Source organism: Maylandia zebra, linkage group LG12 (assembly GCF_041146795.1).
Source record: "Maylandia zebra isolate NMK-2024a linkage group LG12, Mzebra_GT3a, whole genome shotgun sequence".
Taxonomy (NCBI): domain Eukaryota; kingdom Metazoa; phylum Chordata; class Actinopteri; order Cichliformes; family Cichlidae; genus Maylandia; species Maylandia zebra.
This window is the reverse complement of record NC_135178.1, coordinates 20,182,070-20,195,216: the sequence shown is the minus strand read 5'-3', so window position 1 is coordinate 20,195,216 and position 13,147 is coordinate 20,182,070. Positions and strand designations below refer to the sequence as shown.

The 13,147-nt window shown below is 41.4% G+C and overlaps 1 protein-coding gene across 1 annotated transcript; it reads right to left on the bottom strand.

Moving 5' to 3' along the window:
• Nucleotides 1-406: 406 nt before the first annotated feature.
• si:dkey-98f17.5 (uncharacterized) lies at nucleotides 407-12,667 on the bottom strand. Its single transcript, XM_004544526.3, has 12 exons — nucleotides 12,505-12,667; nucleotides 11,156-11,267; nucleotides 9,522-9,615; nucleotides 8,728-8,782; nucleotides 6,045-6,185; nucleotides 5,758-5,918; nucleotides 5,577-5,675; nucleotides 5,089-5,234; nucleotides 4,795-4,966; nucleotides 4,572-4,684; nucleotides 3,504-3,591; nucleotides 407-3,127 (listed from the first exon to the last, which is right to left on the bottom strand). Exons 1-12 carry the CDS (start codon nucleotides 12,614-12,616, stop codon nucleotides 3,074-3,076), a joined length of 1,347 nt encoding a protein of 448 aa, XP_004544583.1. The 5' UTR covers nucleotides 12,617-12,667; the 3' UTR covers nucleotides 407-3,073.
• Between the last annotated feature and the right edge of the window lie 480 nt (nucleotides 12,668-13,147).

Sequence of the window (13,147 nt, the reverse complement as noted above, 5' to 3'; positions counted from 1 at the left end):
GTTGTTTGTTACTAACTCAGGGAACTGAGGATTGTGGCCTGGGTTTGCCGGTCCCTCTGCAAGCAGAAAAATTGAATTTGTTGCTTAAATATTTCCTCACAGTTACTGCAGTTTCAGTGGTTCAGAGCTTGCAATGCGCTTCATGATAGAAAGCAGATATTTGATTGCATCCTGGAGTGCCGCAGATCCCGAAACACTTGAGCTCTGACACACACGTCAACAAAGCGATTAAAAAGGCATTGTTCTCCCTGCAGAGATGTCTGGAATGGCATTTTTATAACTAAACTTTGAAATAAAAGTCTTCCAACAATAACTGCTTTATGTTACATTTTATTTTTCATGTTATTCTACTTGTTATTTGCATGTCTGTTCTTGACTGTATTAACTGGAAAAAAAAAAAGTGTAACAGGTTTAAAAAAAATGTTTAATGATTTCCAAAGAGGTGACAGAGCGTAGTTTTTGCATGTTTTTCTTGACAGATTTCATTCTTTGATTCATGGTTATTAAAAATATAGATGAAATCACTTGAGTCTAGATTTCATGCAGTAGCACAAACATTTCACAGAATTTATAAATGAAGTTTCACAACTATATATATAAAAAATCTGAATTGTGAGCCATCTAACATTAAAAAACAAACAAACTGGGAGTGTCCACAACTATATTGCAAATAGCCTGGAGGCTTGGATAAAAGTAAGGATGCACCGATCCAACTTCTCTATTCTGATAAAAATTCTGAAATGTCAACTCAGTGCTTTTGCCACCAACTCTTTCAGTGCATCATGTATTATGAAGCAAGATTTCATCTTAGCCAGGTAACTTCAAGTTTAGGCCTGGGTTTTGTGGATTACAAAGGCAGTTCACATCTTTCTGGGATATATAACCATAGAAACTTATGCCAGACAGCTAATCTGCTCTGGAGCAGAAAATAGTATCACCATTCCTGGAAGAGTAAGTTTTTCTGTCATTAGCATCAATAAGGAATATAGATATAGACTCCTTCATATAGGATGCTAAAACAGGGCACATATTTGTGCATGTGGACCTCATTTGCAGCTAAGTTAGACCTATATTTGACCTGTTTTTCATATTTTTTCTGCAGCTGAAAGAGTAAGGCAACAATTGCCTTACACGCATCTCATCCACAATTTACTGTGGCTGTTTATTCGTGATAGAGCTGTAATGCTAGTATGTCTGTTGACTTACACAGTCAGCATTTATACCAACTTTCCTTTCTGGCTTTCAATCGGCCAGGCTTTATTAATGTAGTAGTGCTTTTCCAGTCTTACTGACCAAAATTCTTCACAAAGTGCCTTTTAATAATATAATCTTTCTATTACGTACACACACTCTGCTTTCAGCCAGTGTTGTGTGTGTTTGACTGCTTCATATTGTTCTAATATTATAGTTTTACCTCCCATTGTAAAATCAGCCTATAAAACGGACAGATCTGCTGTTACAGATTGATCAGATGCAGTTCATGTAAACACATTCGTAGCCATGTAGAAAAATTGTGAGTTAACTTATCGAGCTGATAACCATCTTCATGTGACCGATTAACCTGCTCACTAATGTTAGAGGTTTATTTATATCAGTCACTGCAATTAAAAAAAAGAAAACCTCAAAAGCAGCTCTAATGGTAATGTAGAGCATTGGATCAGTGCATCTCTAAGAAAAAGCACCTCACATGTTGACATCTGTCAACACTGATAAATACATCTACAAACAGTGTGGTGAAGGCAATATATGGTGTCACTAGTTACATCTATCAATAACGGACCGGCAGGATTCAGTGCTTATTAACACAAGTAAGAGGTACCTGACAGCGCACTGTACTATGGTGTCCCTGAGGTGCAAAACACAACAAAAACTACAACAAGAACTAAATGAAACTTCAAACAAACAAACAAAAAACATTACAAAAAAAAAAATAAAACTCACCTTTCTCAGAAGCGTTGGGGCAACATTTTTTATTGTGACTGGACAAAATCAAGTTCGCCGGCTACAGTCGGGAGAGATTTCCAGCTTCTATGCTACTCTTATATAAAAACCTTACTTGAAAGCCCTGAGGCCCACTTAAAAGAAATATGGTCAAAGAGATGAGGTTGTGTTATGCTGAGAGCTACAATCCCCACCATGGGACCATTCGCAGCTAAAGCAGATCCTCAGCAAGGATTTCTAGGTGGCATTTTTATAGCCTCTATTTGATAGAAGAGTAGAGAGCGGACAGGAACGTAAGGCGGGAACAAAAGGCCAATCCAGCCTTTTGACTGGATCATATAAATCATTACAATGGTGACACAAGGCCAAAATATACAATATCCTCTGTTGGTTTGAACAATGGGAATATTGTGTTTCTACAGGGGGTAGGGCAAACATGCTCGTATAATGATAGAGTCAACCTGTTCCCAGGAACTTGAATTTTATCCGGTCACAAACAAGAAATGTTGTCACCAACTTTCCCGTCAAATGTTTCTTTTTGCTGCTCTAGGCCACCGTACTGTGCTGTACTGAAAGTCTGTGGAACATCTAACAATGATTACACGACAACGATTTATTTATAAAAATAAGTGATTGGCTCTTTGGAAGCAAGAGAAGGATTCAACGCAATAAACATGTTTTTATCAGATGTCCAACTATAATGCCCAGGCTTTAATCACAGCATTGGTTATTGTAGCTATTGCTTAAAACACATTCTGGTAACACTGTGCTCAGGACAGTGTAGTGCGATATAAAGACCGATCACATGACAACAATGAGAACTAACTTTATAGAGGACACTGTGAAAATGTGTTTTCTGGTAAAGGCAGCCCCAAGTTCAAAATTTGTAATTTGTAAACATTTCATATTTTTCTCGCAATAATTACCCATAGACTATAAAAAAAAAAAAATCCAGTCACAGTCTGACTTTCATTAAACGACTACAATCATAGCTTCTCCAATAATTAGTAATAAAGGCACTTTTAAAATCAGCTGCTGAGATGATAATTGCTGGCAGTGATCTCGGCTGATTTAGAGCTTACACCTGCGAGCTTACAGGTACTGGTGCAAAGTGTCTTCGGCTTACCCAGGGTCAGAGGTCATATTCTGCTGCACACTGCTGGAGGTACCATTCATATAATTTACTCTGTGGAAAAAAAGTTACCTGTGTGAGATTCACAATCCTGATGTTTGATAAATTGACAACACGCATGAACTGATTTTCTTTTCTTTTTGGGCCGAGCGAGGGAAGTTAAACTAGCTGAAAACACAACACTGACATAAAGTTTACTACCTTATGAAGCATTCTAGTTTTTAGTTAGCAGTCAGCTCACTTAAAAAAAACCCGATCAACACTAAAAAGCTCCATAAAATGAAGGGAAGCAGCAGAGTTGGCAGTAATTTCCTTTATACCAATAACAAATCAATAAAATACTTAATTACTGTGGCCTTTAGATTTGCACAATCCAAATGAAAAAACAACTTAGTTAAGAGAGCATAAGGACACAAAATGTACATCTAACCTTCTTAGTCTTGACGATATCTTGGATGTAATCATTGTACTCTGTCATCGTCCTCTTCTCCTTCTTCGTCAGAGTCTTATTCCTCCGGCTGAGAATGAAGAACATGACAGCATTAAAATACTCGTGTTTGTAATTGCATGTACAGTCTACACCTGTTCAACTGCTCATTACACAAAACTAACCAGCCAATTAAATGGCAGGAACTTAATGCATTTAGACATGTAGACAAGGTCAAGTTGATATTAAAATGAAAAAGTTCAAACCAAGCATCAGAAGGGGGAAGAAATGTGATTTATATGTTTGAGCGTATCATACAGGCCGGTTCTCAGGCCTAGTTCTTTAAAGCGTTAAAGGAGTCTTTTTAATGTCTTGATACGACATAAGGCCCTTGCGATCTTATAATGATCTTATTCAACCATCAAGAGCATTCAAAAGGACAGAAAAATAGAAAAACCGTTTGCAGAAAACTACAAAGAAATTGAAAATTTGAATGAACCAGTCCCTGTTTAGTTTACTCCTTGATCGGGTGACATTAAACGGACACATGAACTGTGGTTGGTGCCAGTCAGGCTGGTCTGAATATTTCAAACTGCTAATCTACTGGGATTTTCCCACAAAACTATATCTAAGGTTTACAGAGAATGGTCAGAAAAGGAGGAAATATCCAGTGGGTGAATACGCCTCGTTGATGTCATAAATCAGACGAGAATGACCAGAAAGGAAGGTAACAGTGACTCAAATGACCAGTCATTACAACCAAGGTGAGCAAAAGAGCATCTCTAAATGCTCTCTAACCCATCTGCTTTTAACATTACAGGAGCAGAAGACCACACCAGGTACCATTCTTGTTGGCTAAGAACCAAAAACTGACGCTGCAATTCAGGGTGTGAAAATGATCACTACTGATCAGATCACTATCTGTTTGGGATGTGGCGGAACGGGAGATTTGCATCATTAACGTGCAGCTGACGAATCTGCAGCAACTGTGTGATGCTGTCATGTCAATATGAACAAAATCGATCTGTTTAATTAATCTCTACGAGTTAAATTGCATTTTGCCACACTTACCCTGCAAAATACTTTGCCAGGAAAAGCAGGAGGTAGCAAAAAGCCCCAAAAATGATGACAAAGACTACTTGCCCATCTTCAGGTATCCAGTCCCATAAATACATCACTATTCCCTTTCAGACACACAGTAATAGACAGTCAGAGAGCTCAGGACACTATGTTAAGTCACTAATGAAGTAATTAATGAAATATTATGAAACTGATATTCATTCAGAGCACTTACTGTGAAGATAGTGATGGTTCGAGTTGCACCTTCACCCAACAGCTCCTCCAGCTGCTCTTTGGATAAGGTGCTCACAATAAAACTGAGGATGAAGAGTAAAGGCAGGAAAACACCCAAAGCACCGCACAGGAATGAATGAAGACGGATGCTTTTGTTGCAAGCCACATCAGCCCTGTGTACACAACCATAACAATAATGTGCTATCATACATTTTCCACAACTGATAGTATCTGGTGCTGCTTATCTGCTCAGTGTACACATAATATGTTTTATCAAGGCTGCAAGAGGTCATACCTGTCCTGCTCTAGTCTGCTGCTGATAGTGGAACAAATAAGGTCAGAATCTTTCTCCAGCTGATTCAGTGTCTTCTGAACAGCCTGGTTAATGGTCTTCTCGATGGTCTGACAAACGCCATCGATCTGGTTCACACACCTGCTCGGCTACATGAGACAAACAGCTCGTAAACACGTCAGATTTGGACTGAACATGAAAAACACTCTGCACATCTCAATAAAGGATGGTCTGGAAAGTTCCATGACAAATCCTGAGGGCATTCTGACTGACAGCCTTGTGGACTTGGCAGAAAGTGAAGCTGCACTCACTCAGCAGAAATGAAGCGGAGGTCTTGAGGGATGCACAAATCTACCACGCACGCTTCGTGGTTGTAGATCATAAGATGGTGCAGCGATAACTGCACTGCCGTGGTTTATAATATTTGCACAACCAGAAGTAATTTTTATACAAACACAGCAGTTTAAAGTAACCAACACAGATCATTTTACCTTCTGTGGGTTCGGGATGTATATTGTTGGCATCTCAAAGCCACATTTGTTAAGACCTGGACGGCGGCACAGTTCTTGGACTATCTGCATCATCACTCTCTGATGAGAAAAAAAAAAGTTCATCTCACAGGTTCAACTTTCTTTGAAACAAAAATAAATTATACAAATCAGGTAAACTGACCTGTCTGTCTGTCTCCTTCCCAGCTTCATCTGCCTTGCTGAGGTAGAACAACAGCTTGTCTGCGCATTTTTGGCTCAGCTTCTCCACAATGTTGAGCGTGCGTTTGCAAAGCGCTTGGCCCATCGGGTCAAAGAACACAAATATCAGGTCTGCCTGTTCTCCTGCTCAGAGAAAAAAAGCATTTATTACATTCCTGCAGCTGTACATCAGCTGTACAGTAGACACAAAGGAGAAGAAGAAGAAGACAGATCACCACTGAAGAGACAAGTTTAAGCTAAAGGACACACCCAACCAAGTGATGGCACTATTCACATCAAAAGGGTAGATCATGTCCCCGTCCACCAAACCCGGAGTGTCCACGAAAGTCACCAGGCTGAATTTCTTCTGCTTGGAGGTGGAGATCTCAGCAGATAGGTAGTCAGTAACACCTGGAAAACAGAGATGGCGTGCATGTGCAAAAAGATAAAGACACAGTAACTAAGGTAACGAGTTCAGTCCATGCAGGAAAATGTCGCCTCTAATGGCTATAATATTGTGTGCTACAGGAAGCCGCAGTGCGGTCAATACTTGGAAGCCTGAGGGAGATCAGCAACAAGATCTCAAGGCAACTTTTATGCTAAGAGCTTTGCATTTTGGGGACGGCAGCTATAATTTAACTCCAAAACGATCGTATTCTTCACAGACACAGCTGTGCACGTGTGAAAAGATACGTTCACGTCCTGTGACGATGATACAGCAGCCGCACCCTCGCACATGAAACTTTATTTCTGTTTTTCTAATCATGAAAATATTAACGAGGCCTCTGTTTCCTCACTGCCCTCTGTGGAGAGCTTTGTTGTCATGGTTACACACAACAGCTCTTCAACTGGCAGCTTTAGTGTGGGGCGTGGGACATAAAGCTAGCCAGTGAAGAACGACTGTGAGGCAACGCACTGAGAGGTTACGATAATCCACCACAACCACCACACATAAGAACACCCCCCCTCCCCTTAAATAGAACAGGATCACTATTGAGATGCATCCCTACTAGTGACAAAGTAACCCCTCCCACGCCGACCCACACTCACACACACACACACACCAGGGAGGCCTGGGATGACACTGAGGCCGTTTCATGCAAAGAGGCAGGTGTCAACAGCCAGCACAAATCGCATCCTTGTGCTGCAGTGAGCAGAGCCACTGCTCCTCTGGCACATTAGCATTCCCTCATGTTTCTCCCACATCAGCATGGCCACAATATCAATAGATCTGCCTCTTATCACACGCCTAAGAAAAGTCTCTGAGTACCGAGATATCCCTGCTGTGCAAAAGAAACATTAAAAATATGTATGTTTGTGTTTAGGTGTGTGCGGATTTCATAAAGTAGCTTTAATTTAGAGCGCTGCAAGACCGCACTTCAGCTATTCCATATAATCCTAAATAAACAGGCACAAACGGGGACAGATACATCGATCCGTGCGGGAAAGGAAAAAAGTTCTGCCAGCTGAAAATGAGAGTTATACTTGCCAATGTGCGCTAAGTTCCTGAACTGACTGTAACTGAGAGGACCGTGCAGGAGATCATGTGCACAAGGAAAAGGGCAAAGGCTGCAATAACGCTGCATCGACCAAGACCAAAAAAGAAATTGTTGAGCTGAACAGGTGAAAGCAGACATGGTGCAAATACTTCTACAGGAATCTGAGAAGCCAAAGACCTTGATTAACCAGCGGATATGATTATTTTTTAATGTGCAGCAAAAGCAGTCAGTTCCCACAAAGCATACAGGCTAAACCCATGACAACAGGTTGATAAGACAGACACATAAAGATCTAAGTATGAAGCCAAATTAAGAAGCACATCCCAAAGGAGACCAAAGTGTGCAGCCAGCAGCTTCTCCCACATGTATGGATATATGGAGCTTTTCTGATGAGTCATCCTCGGCTGCTGTGACAGGTAAACAAATGTCTCATACAGCTGGTTTCCACAGGCGGCGGCGACGATGACGATAAAGTTGAAATGAATTGAAAAGAAAAATCCTGCTTGTATTCCAGCAGCAGATTGTTGCGAGGCTCGGGCCTGCGGAGCGAAGCTGTTGCTGCTGGAGTCTGGGCTGCGCCGTCTCTAATAGCTGTGACATTTCTCAGCAGCTCCTTCTGACTAAACTGCACTGCTGCCGATGGGGCGTGTGACTCATACGCCATACAGTGTTCGCTCTGGTCCGCACCCAGTGAACCCCCACTCTCTACACACTGCCTGTCAACACTCAAACACACTCCCCCACCCTCCGCTGCACACCCCCACTCAGCCAGCAGGCAACACCCAGACTCTGTAGACGATCACCACGTTCACAGCGGCCGTCCGGTGGCGTATCCAGAGCGCTGCTGACGCACAGATCTGAGCAAAACTGTCTTAAAACAATATCAGAGCGCCGCACGTGTGTGAGAAGAAGAAAACAGGAGTCTGGACCGATTTATCATCAAGTTTATGACTCACTATTGAGTCATCAAGGTGAAGGACCTAAACCCAACCTTAAATCACAGAAGCCTGTGATAAGGATTAATAACAGCCCACGAGTAACCGAGCATTAAACAGGCAGACATTCTTGTGATGTTACAGATCACAACGCGTCTTTAAAACCGACTTTGATCAGCAGCATCCAGAGGTAAATATTCATTAGCCACCAGCAGAGCCTTATCTTAAACCTCAAAGGTACAGCTACCTTTTTGCAGTTTGTGATTACATTCATCTCCTGCAGTTTTAACTCTCGATTCCAATAATTTGCGAATTGTAGAGACTGATTGGTGATGATCATCAATGAGCATAGAAATATCACGATCAAAGGCATAGAGATGCAAAGCCCCAAGTTTTTACTGTTTACCCGCACGTGGAATATATATCAAATCTAATGTTTCACAGAAGGAACTATCTGCACATTCACTGAGAGAGCATGAAAATGTAGTATAGTAAAGAGTTGAAGAAGTAAAGTCTTACCTTTGAACTCCAGGAGCGGTCGAAAGTGAGGATAGAGATGCAGCGTTGCATTCCCCTGCGAAAGAGTTAACAGGACAGTGTTAGAAACAACCCGATGAGACAAACCTGCATTTTTTTCCCCTGCAGTCTTTTCCCGCCCCTCTACAACAGAGTCCTCTCTCATCTTGGTGCTTTACACGAGCTGGTGTGCTGCGGCTCAGTGTGCACGCCTTAGCTCTTCCTGCACATTGGAGATAATCCTTCTACTCTGCAGTCCTACACTCCAAATGTATTATTCATACTCCTACCCTTCACCACATCAGGATATGAACAGAGAGGCAGAGGGAAGGGATATCAGAGACGACCGAGAGGCAGGTGTCTCCCAAGCCTGTTCTCATGCTGCAAAGATGTTTCTGTGTGTGTGTGTGTGTGTGTGTGTGTGTGTGTGTGTGTGTGCGTGCATACACAACAAAGCCCCTCAGTGGAGCAGCATATAGAATGAGAAATCACCACTGGCTGAGGGAGTGCCTTACATAAATGCCAACATCAAACACCCTGCTTCATCAGCCTTTATGACTGACTGCAGCTTCAGTTCATGTTACTGAAGTCAAACAATCGCAACATCTCCTTGAGTACAAAACTAAAAGGTGATAGCTGAATATAAAAACAAGCTTCTTAACAAATACTGAGAACAAAATTAAAGGATTGCACTGAAGTAAAAGAGTTAACTGTCACAATTTTCCTTTTTAAGCTCTGGCTGGGAAATCTTTTCGTGGCACAGCTGCACATGCCGGCCGTGTCCACGCTGATCTTACCGTCAGAGATTCTCTTTTGCGTCCACTTGTGATGAAGGTAAACCCCTGCGTTTCGATGGCCACCCCAGTTTTCTGAATGTGCTCTTCAACATACCTAGAAAGATAATAACGCCATCAAAAGTGAGAAAGAGCTAAAGCAACAACGCCTCAATTCTTGCGGAAAGCTACATGTGAAAAAACGCTGCAAAATGATTCTGTTTACAATCAAAGGGAAAATAAACAAATCCTAACATTTTAAGAAGCTCAAACAATGCACTGTTTGAATTTTTGCTTGGTAAATTTGATTTATCCACAAGAAACTAAATTCATTCTTTCATGTTTTAATGTTTAGAATAATTTACCTACCTACCCACAAACCCATCCATCTGTAATAATATAGCTTGTGGCTTGTTTAAAAGGATGTAGTTGTGTGATCAGTGGGATATTACAGAATTTGGACATCAAGAGACTAGAGAACAAATGTCAGGTAGAAAAACACTCCTCGAACCAGTTTGCAATCTCTAAGCAGTAATAATCAAAGTGATGACCTTAAGAGCATCTTCAACATTAGCGAAGATGAGTATATAAGAATCTTGAAAGATTTAACAAATTAACAAATATTGCAATAGAAAAAAAATGTCACCTTAACCAATTTGTCAGCAGAAAGCCCCCTCTCTCTAAAATATGTCAGATCAGTTAGAATCAGGGGCGGCGCGGTGGTGCAGTGGTTAGCTCTGCCATTTCACAACATAAAAAGTCCCGAGTTTGAATCTATTGGCCAGCTGGGGCTTGGGTGGGTTCTCTTTGCGTACTGGGGCTTCCACCCACAGACCACAGACAAGCATGTTGGGTTACTGATTATTCTAAACTGTCTGTAAAGGAAACAAGGAAGACCACAGAAGATGTACATGGTTGTGGGGAAGGCTGGAGTGACAGAGGGGGATGCTAGGGATAGGGTCGGGAAGGGAGATAATCTGCTTTGGCAACCCCTGAAGGGTCAGGAGGAGGAGAAGGAAGAAAAGGAGGAGAAGAGGAAAATAAGAAGCTTAAGAAGAAGAAGGGAGAAGAGGAAGTTTTTCCCAGATTGTGAAAGGTCCCCAGTTCAAGGACAGGAGGAGACACAAATCCCAGGAAGGCTTGTTTCAGAAAAGACCCTCCTTCTTATGTCTGCACACATTGTTTATATTTGATTCAGTACATATGGTATTTATTAATGGTGATTTGATGCTCTTTCTTTTAGCACGGATGTGGGACAGTATTACAGTGTCATTGTATGCCTCGATCTGCATTTCAAATATGCAGATCCACCCAATGTGGTGACGCGAATAAGGGAGTAGCCTAAAGGTCACTAATCTTACAGCATACATATTTCCTACCCAGCATTTATTCAAAAGAGGACAAAACTTTGATGGTGACAAAAGATTTAACTGACATACAAAATAACAAATTACACCTGTTTTTTCCCCCATTTTCTTTTGTAAATCCACACTTCCTGGGGCAAAACTGGGCTGCATTCAAACCACAAAGCGCTTTCAAAAAGTCATGTGTGAACAGGATGTTCTCGACACCAGTCTCTCTTTGAAACATAGAGCAGAGCATGTGATGGTCAGGCAGCGTTATTAGATCACAACAACAATAAGTAGTATCAGTAATACCAGTTAATGAAGGAGCTCTTTCCTGCAGAGTGGTTACCCATTATCATCACGATGATCTTCTTTCTGGGAGGCAGAAGACGGACTCCCAGGCTGCTGGCAATTTTTACCAAGCCTGAAAAACACACACAACACAATCATGACATGCAATGACTATAGTGGTACCTTTGTACTGTGATGCTCTAGACTGGTTTTAAAATAAAATAATGTAGTTGTGAGTAAATAGTAAGCCTGCACAGATGCATAGTTAATCGTACATGGTTAAAGAGTAGGTAGAGGAAAATTTTACAAAGTGGCAGATGAAATGACTACCACTTGTCCTCCCTCACAACTCTTCTCAGTAGTGACAATTATCACAGTAAAAGCAAAATAAACTGATGCCTGTTGCCTGGCATGAGCTCCAAGACAGTTATGCTTAAAGTAAAATTCTACTATGTTAAACCTCTGAAGTCTAAGTTACCTGAACCCTAACCCTATGCGGTCACAATGTGTATGTTTGTTTTATAAATCAGACTCCCAAGAATGAACATAAATTCTAAGGTTTTTTCCTCTTTGGAGCAAAAATTTCTTTTAGAAATGTAATTCCAATATATCTACTTGATTTTGACATACAATACAAAGGTCTAGAGGCATCTCTCATTTGTTATCTCTCAAGTTATTCTTAAGGAAGGGGAAGAGAGGGCAAAGGTTGACATATAACAAATTATACAAGCCTGTGTTTTTATTTAGCTATTACACTATAATAAGTTGTTGTTGTTTTTTAAAGGACACATGGTGATCAAGGTAACTAAAATGAGTTACAGGATTATTCGTGACACCACACCTTTCCAAATGTTTACCTTCTAGAAAACAAGTTGATATTCTCTCTGCTTTTCTCTGCTTGCACCCCAGAAGGGTATAATAATCTCCCATTAATAAAAAGCACACTACAGGAGGCTTTCTTATTAAATTGATGATTTTTTTAACTGTAATATCTTACAGTATAAGGCCGTCACTATGCGACTGCGGCACTTTAATTATGTTCCTCTTTCTGGGATCAATGAAGTCTCTATATATCTATGTGTATGTGATTTTGCATCAATGCATACAGTCAGATGGGGCACTGCCCAGCGAGGCTGCAGAGGAGCCTCTGAGATGTTCAACGTCACGTGTTTGACACACACTAGCAGCTGCTGCAGACTGACACACACACTAAACAAGCAGCATTACACCTTTAAGTCCACATAAACTTCAGTCGGGGGCTTCAGCAGTGGCACAGCTCGGTTACCATAATACCACAGCCAGGGCGGGCTGGTTTCTACTTTGCGGTCCTAACTTTGCTTTAGCCTTAATCCAGATTATCGACTGTTTACCGTTTTCGCTGTCCACATACAGATTGTGGCACTCCTTCAGTATCCTCTCACTCGGTGTGGTGATCGCAGACTCCAGGGGGTTTGCCACAGACCTGGGCTTTCTACCCGACATGGTTAACGACGCCAGGGGAACCCGCTTCTCTGCCCTTTCCTACACCACACGGGGAAGGGTTTCAGGGTTGCACAAACACCGTTATGTCCTGAAGAAGCGCTCCCCCTGCGGCCAGACGTCATCATGACATCTGAACACACAGGTGTTATTATGCCCTGCGTGGCTTTAAATATTATTTAATGATTAGTTTGTATTACTGACCTTTGTCCATAGAAATATGACAAAATTGCTGCCATGTTGAATGTCTACAATTAGCTCTCGCCCCTCCCGAACTGCTCCCAAAATGTGGGCCACGGACCCCTGGTGGGCCCCGAATGGTACTACAAGTGGGCGTTAAGAAGTCAATTATTATAAATAGGCTAAATTATAACTGACAAAACTATTATTAAAACTATTACAGTTCAAATCAGTTTTATTCGTGTAATTCCAAATTACAACAATAATTGCCTCAAGGTGCTTTAAATGTAAGGTTAGAGAGGAAACAGCAACAATCAGATAACCCCTGATGAGGAAGCACTCGGCCAGAATGAA

Coding starts and splice junctions, on each gene's coding strand:
- si:dkey-98f17.5 (XM_004544526.3), bottom strand. CDS start 12,616: ATGTCGGGTAGAAAGCCCAGGTCTGTGGCAAACCCCCTGGAGTCTGCG. Junction 4,967..5,088: donor AGCAGACTAGAGCAGGACAG/GTATGACCTCTT, acceptor TTGTGTACACAG/GGCTGATGTGGCTTGCAACA. Junction 4,685..4,794: donor GAACCATCACTATCTTCACA/GTAAGTGCTCTG, acceptor TGTGTCTGAAAG/GGAATAGTGATGTATTTATG.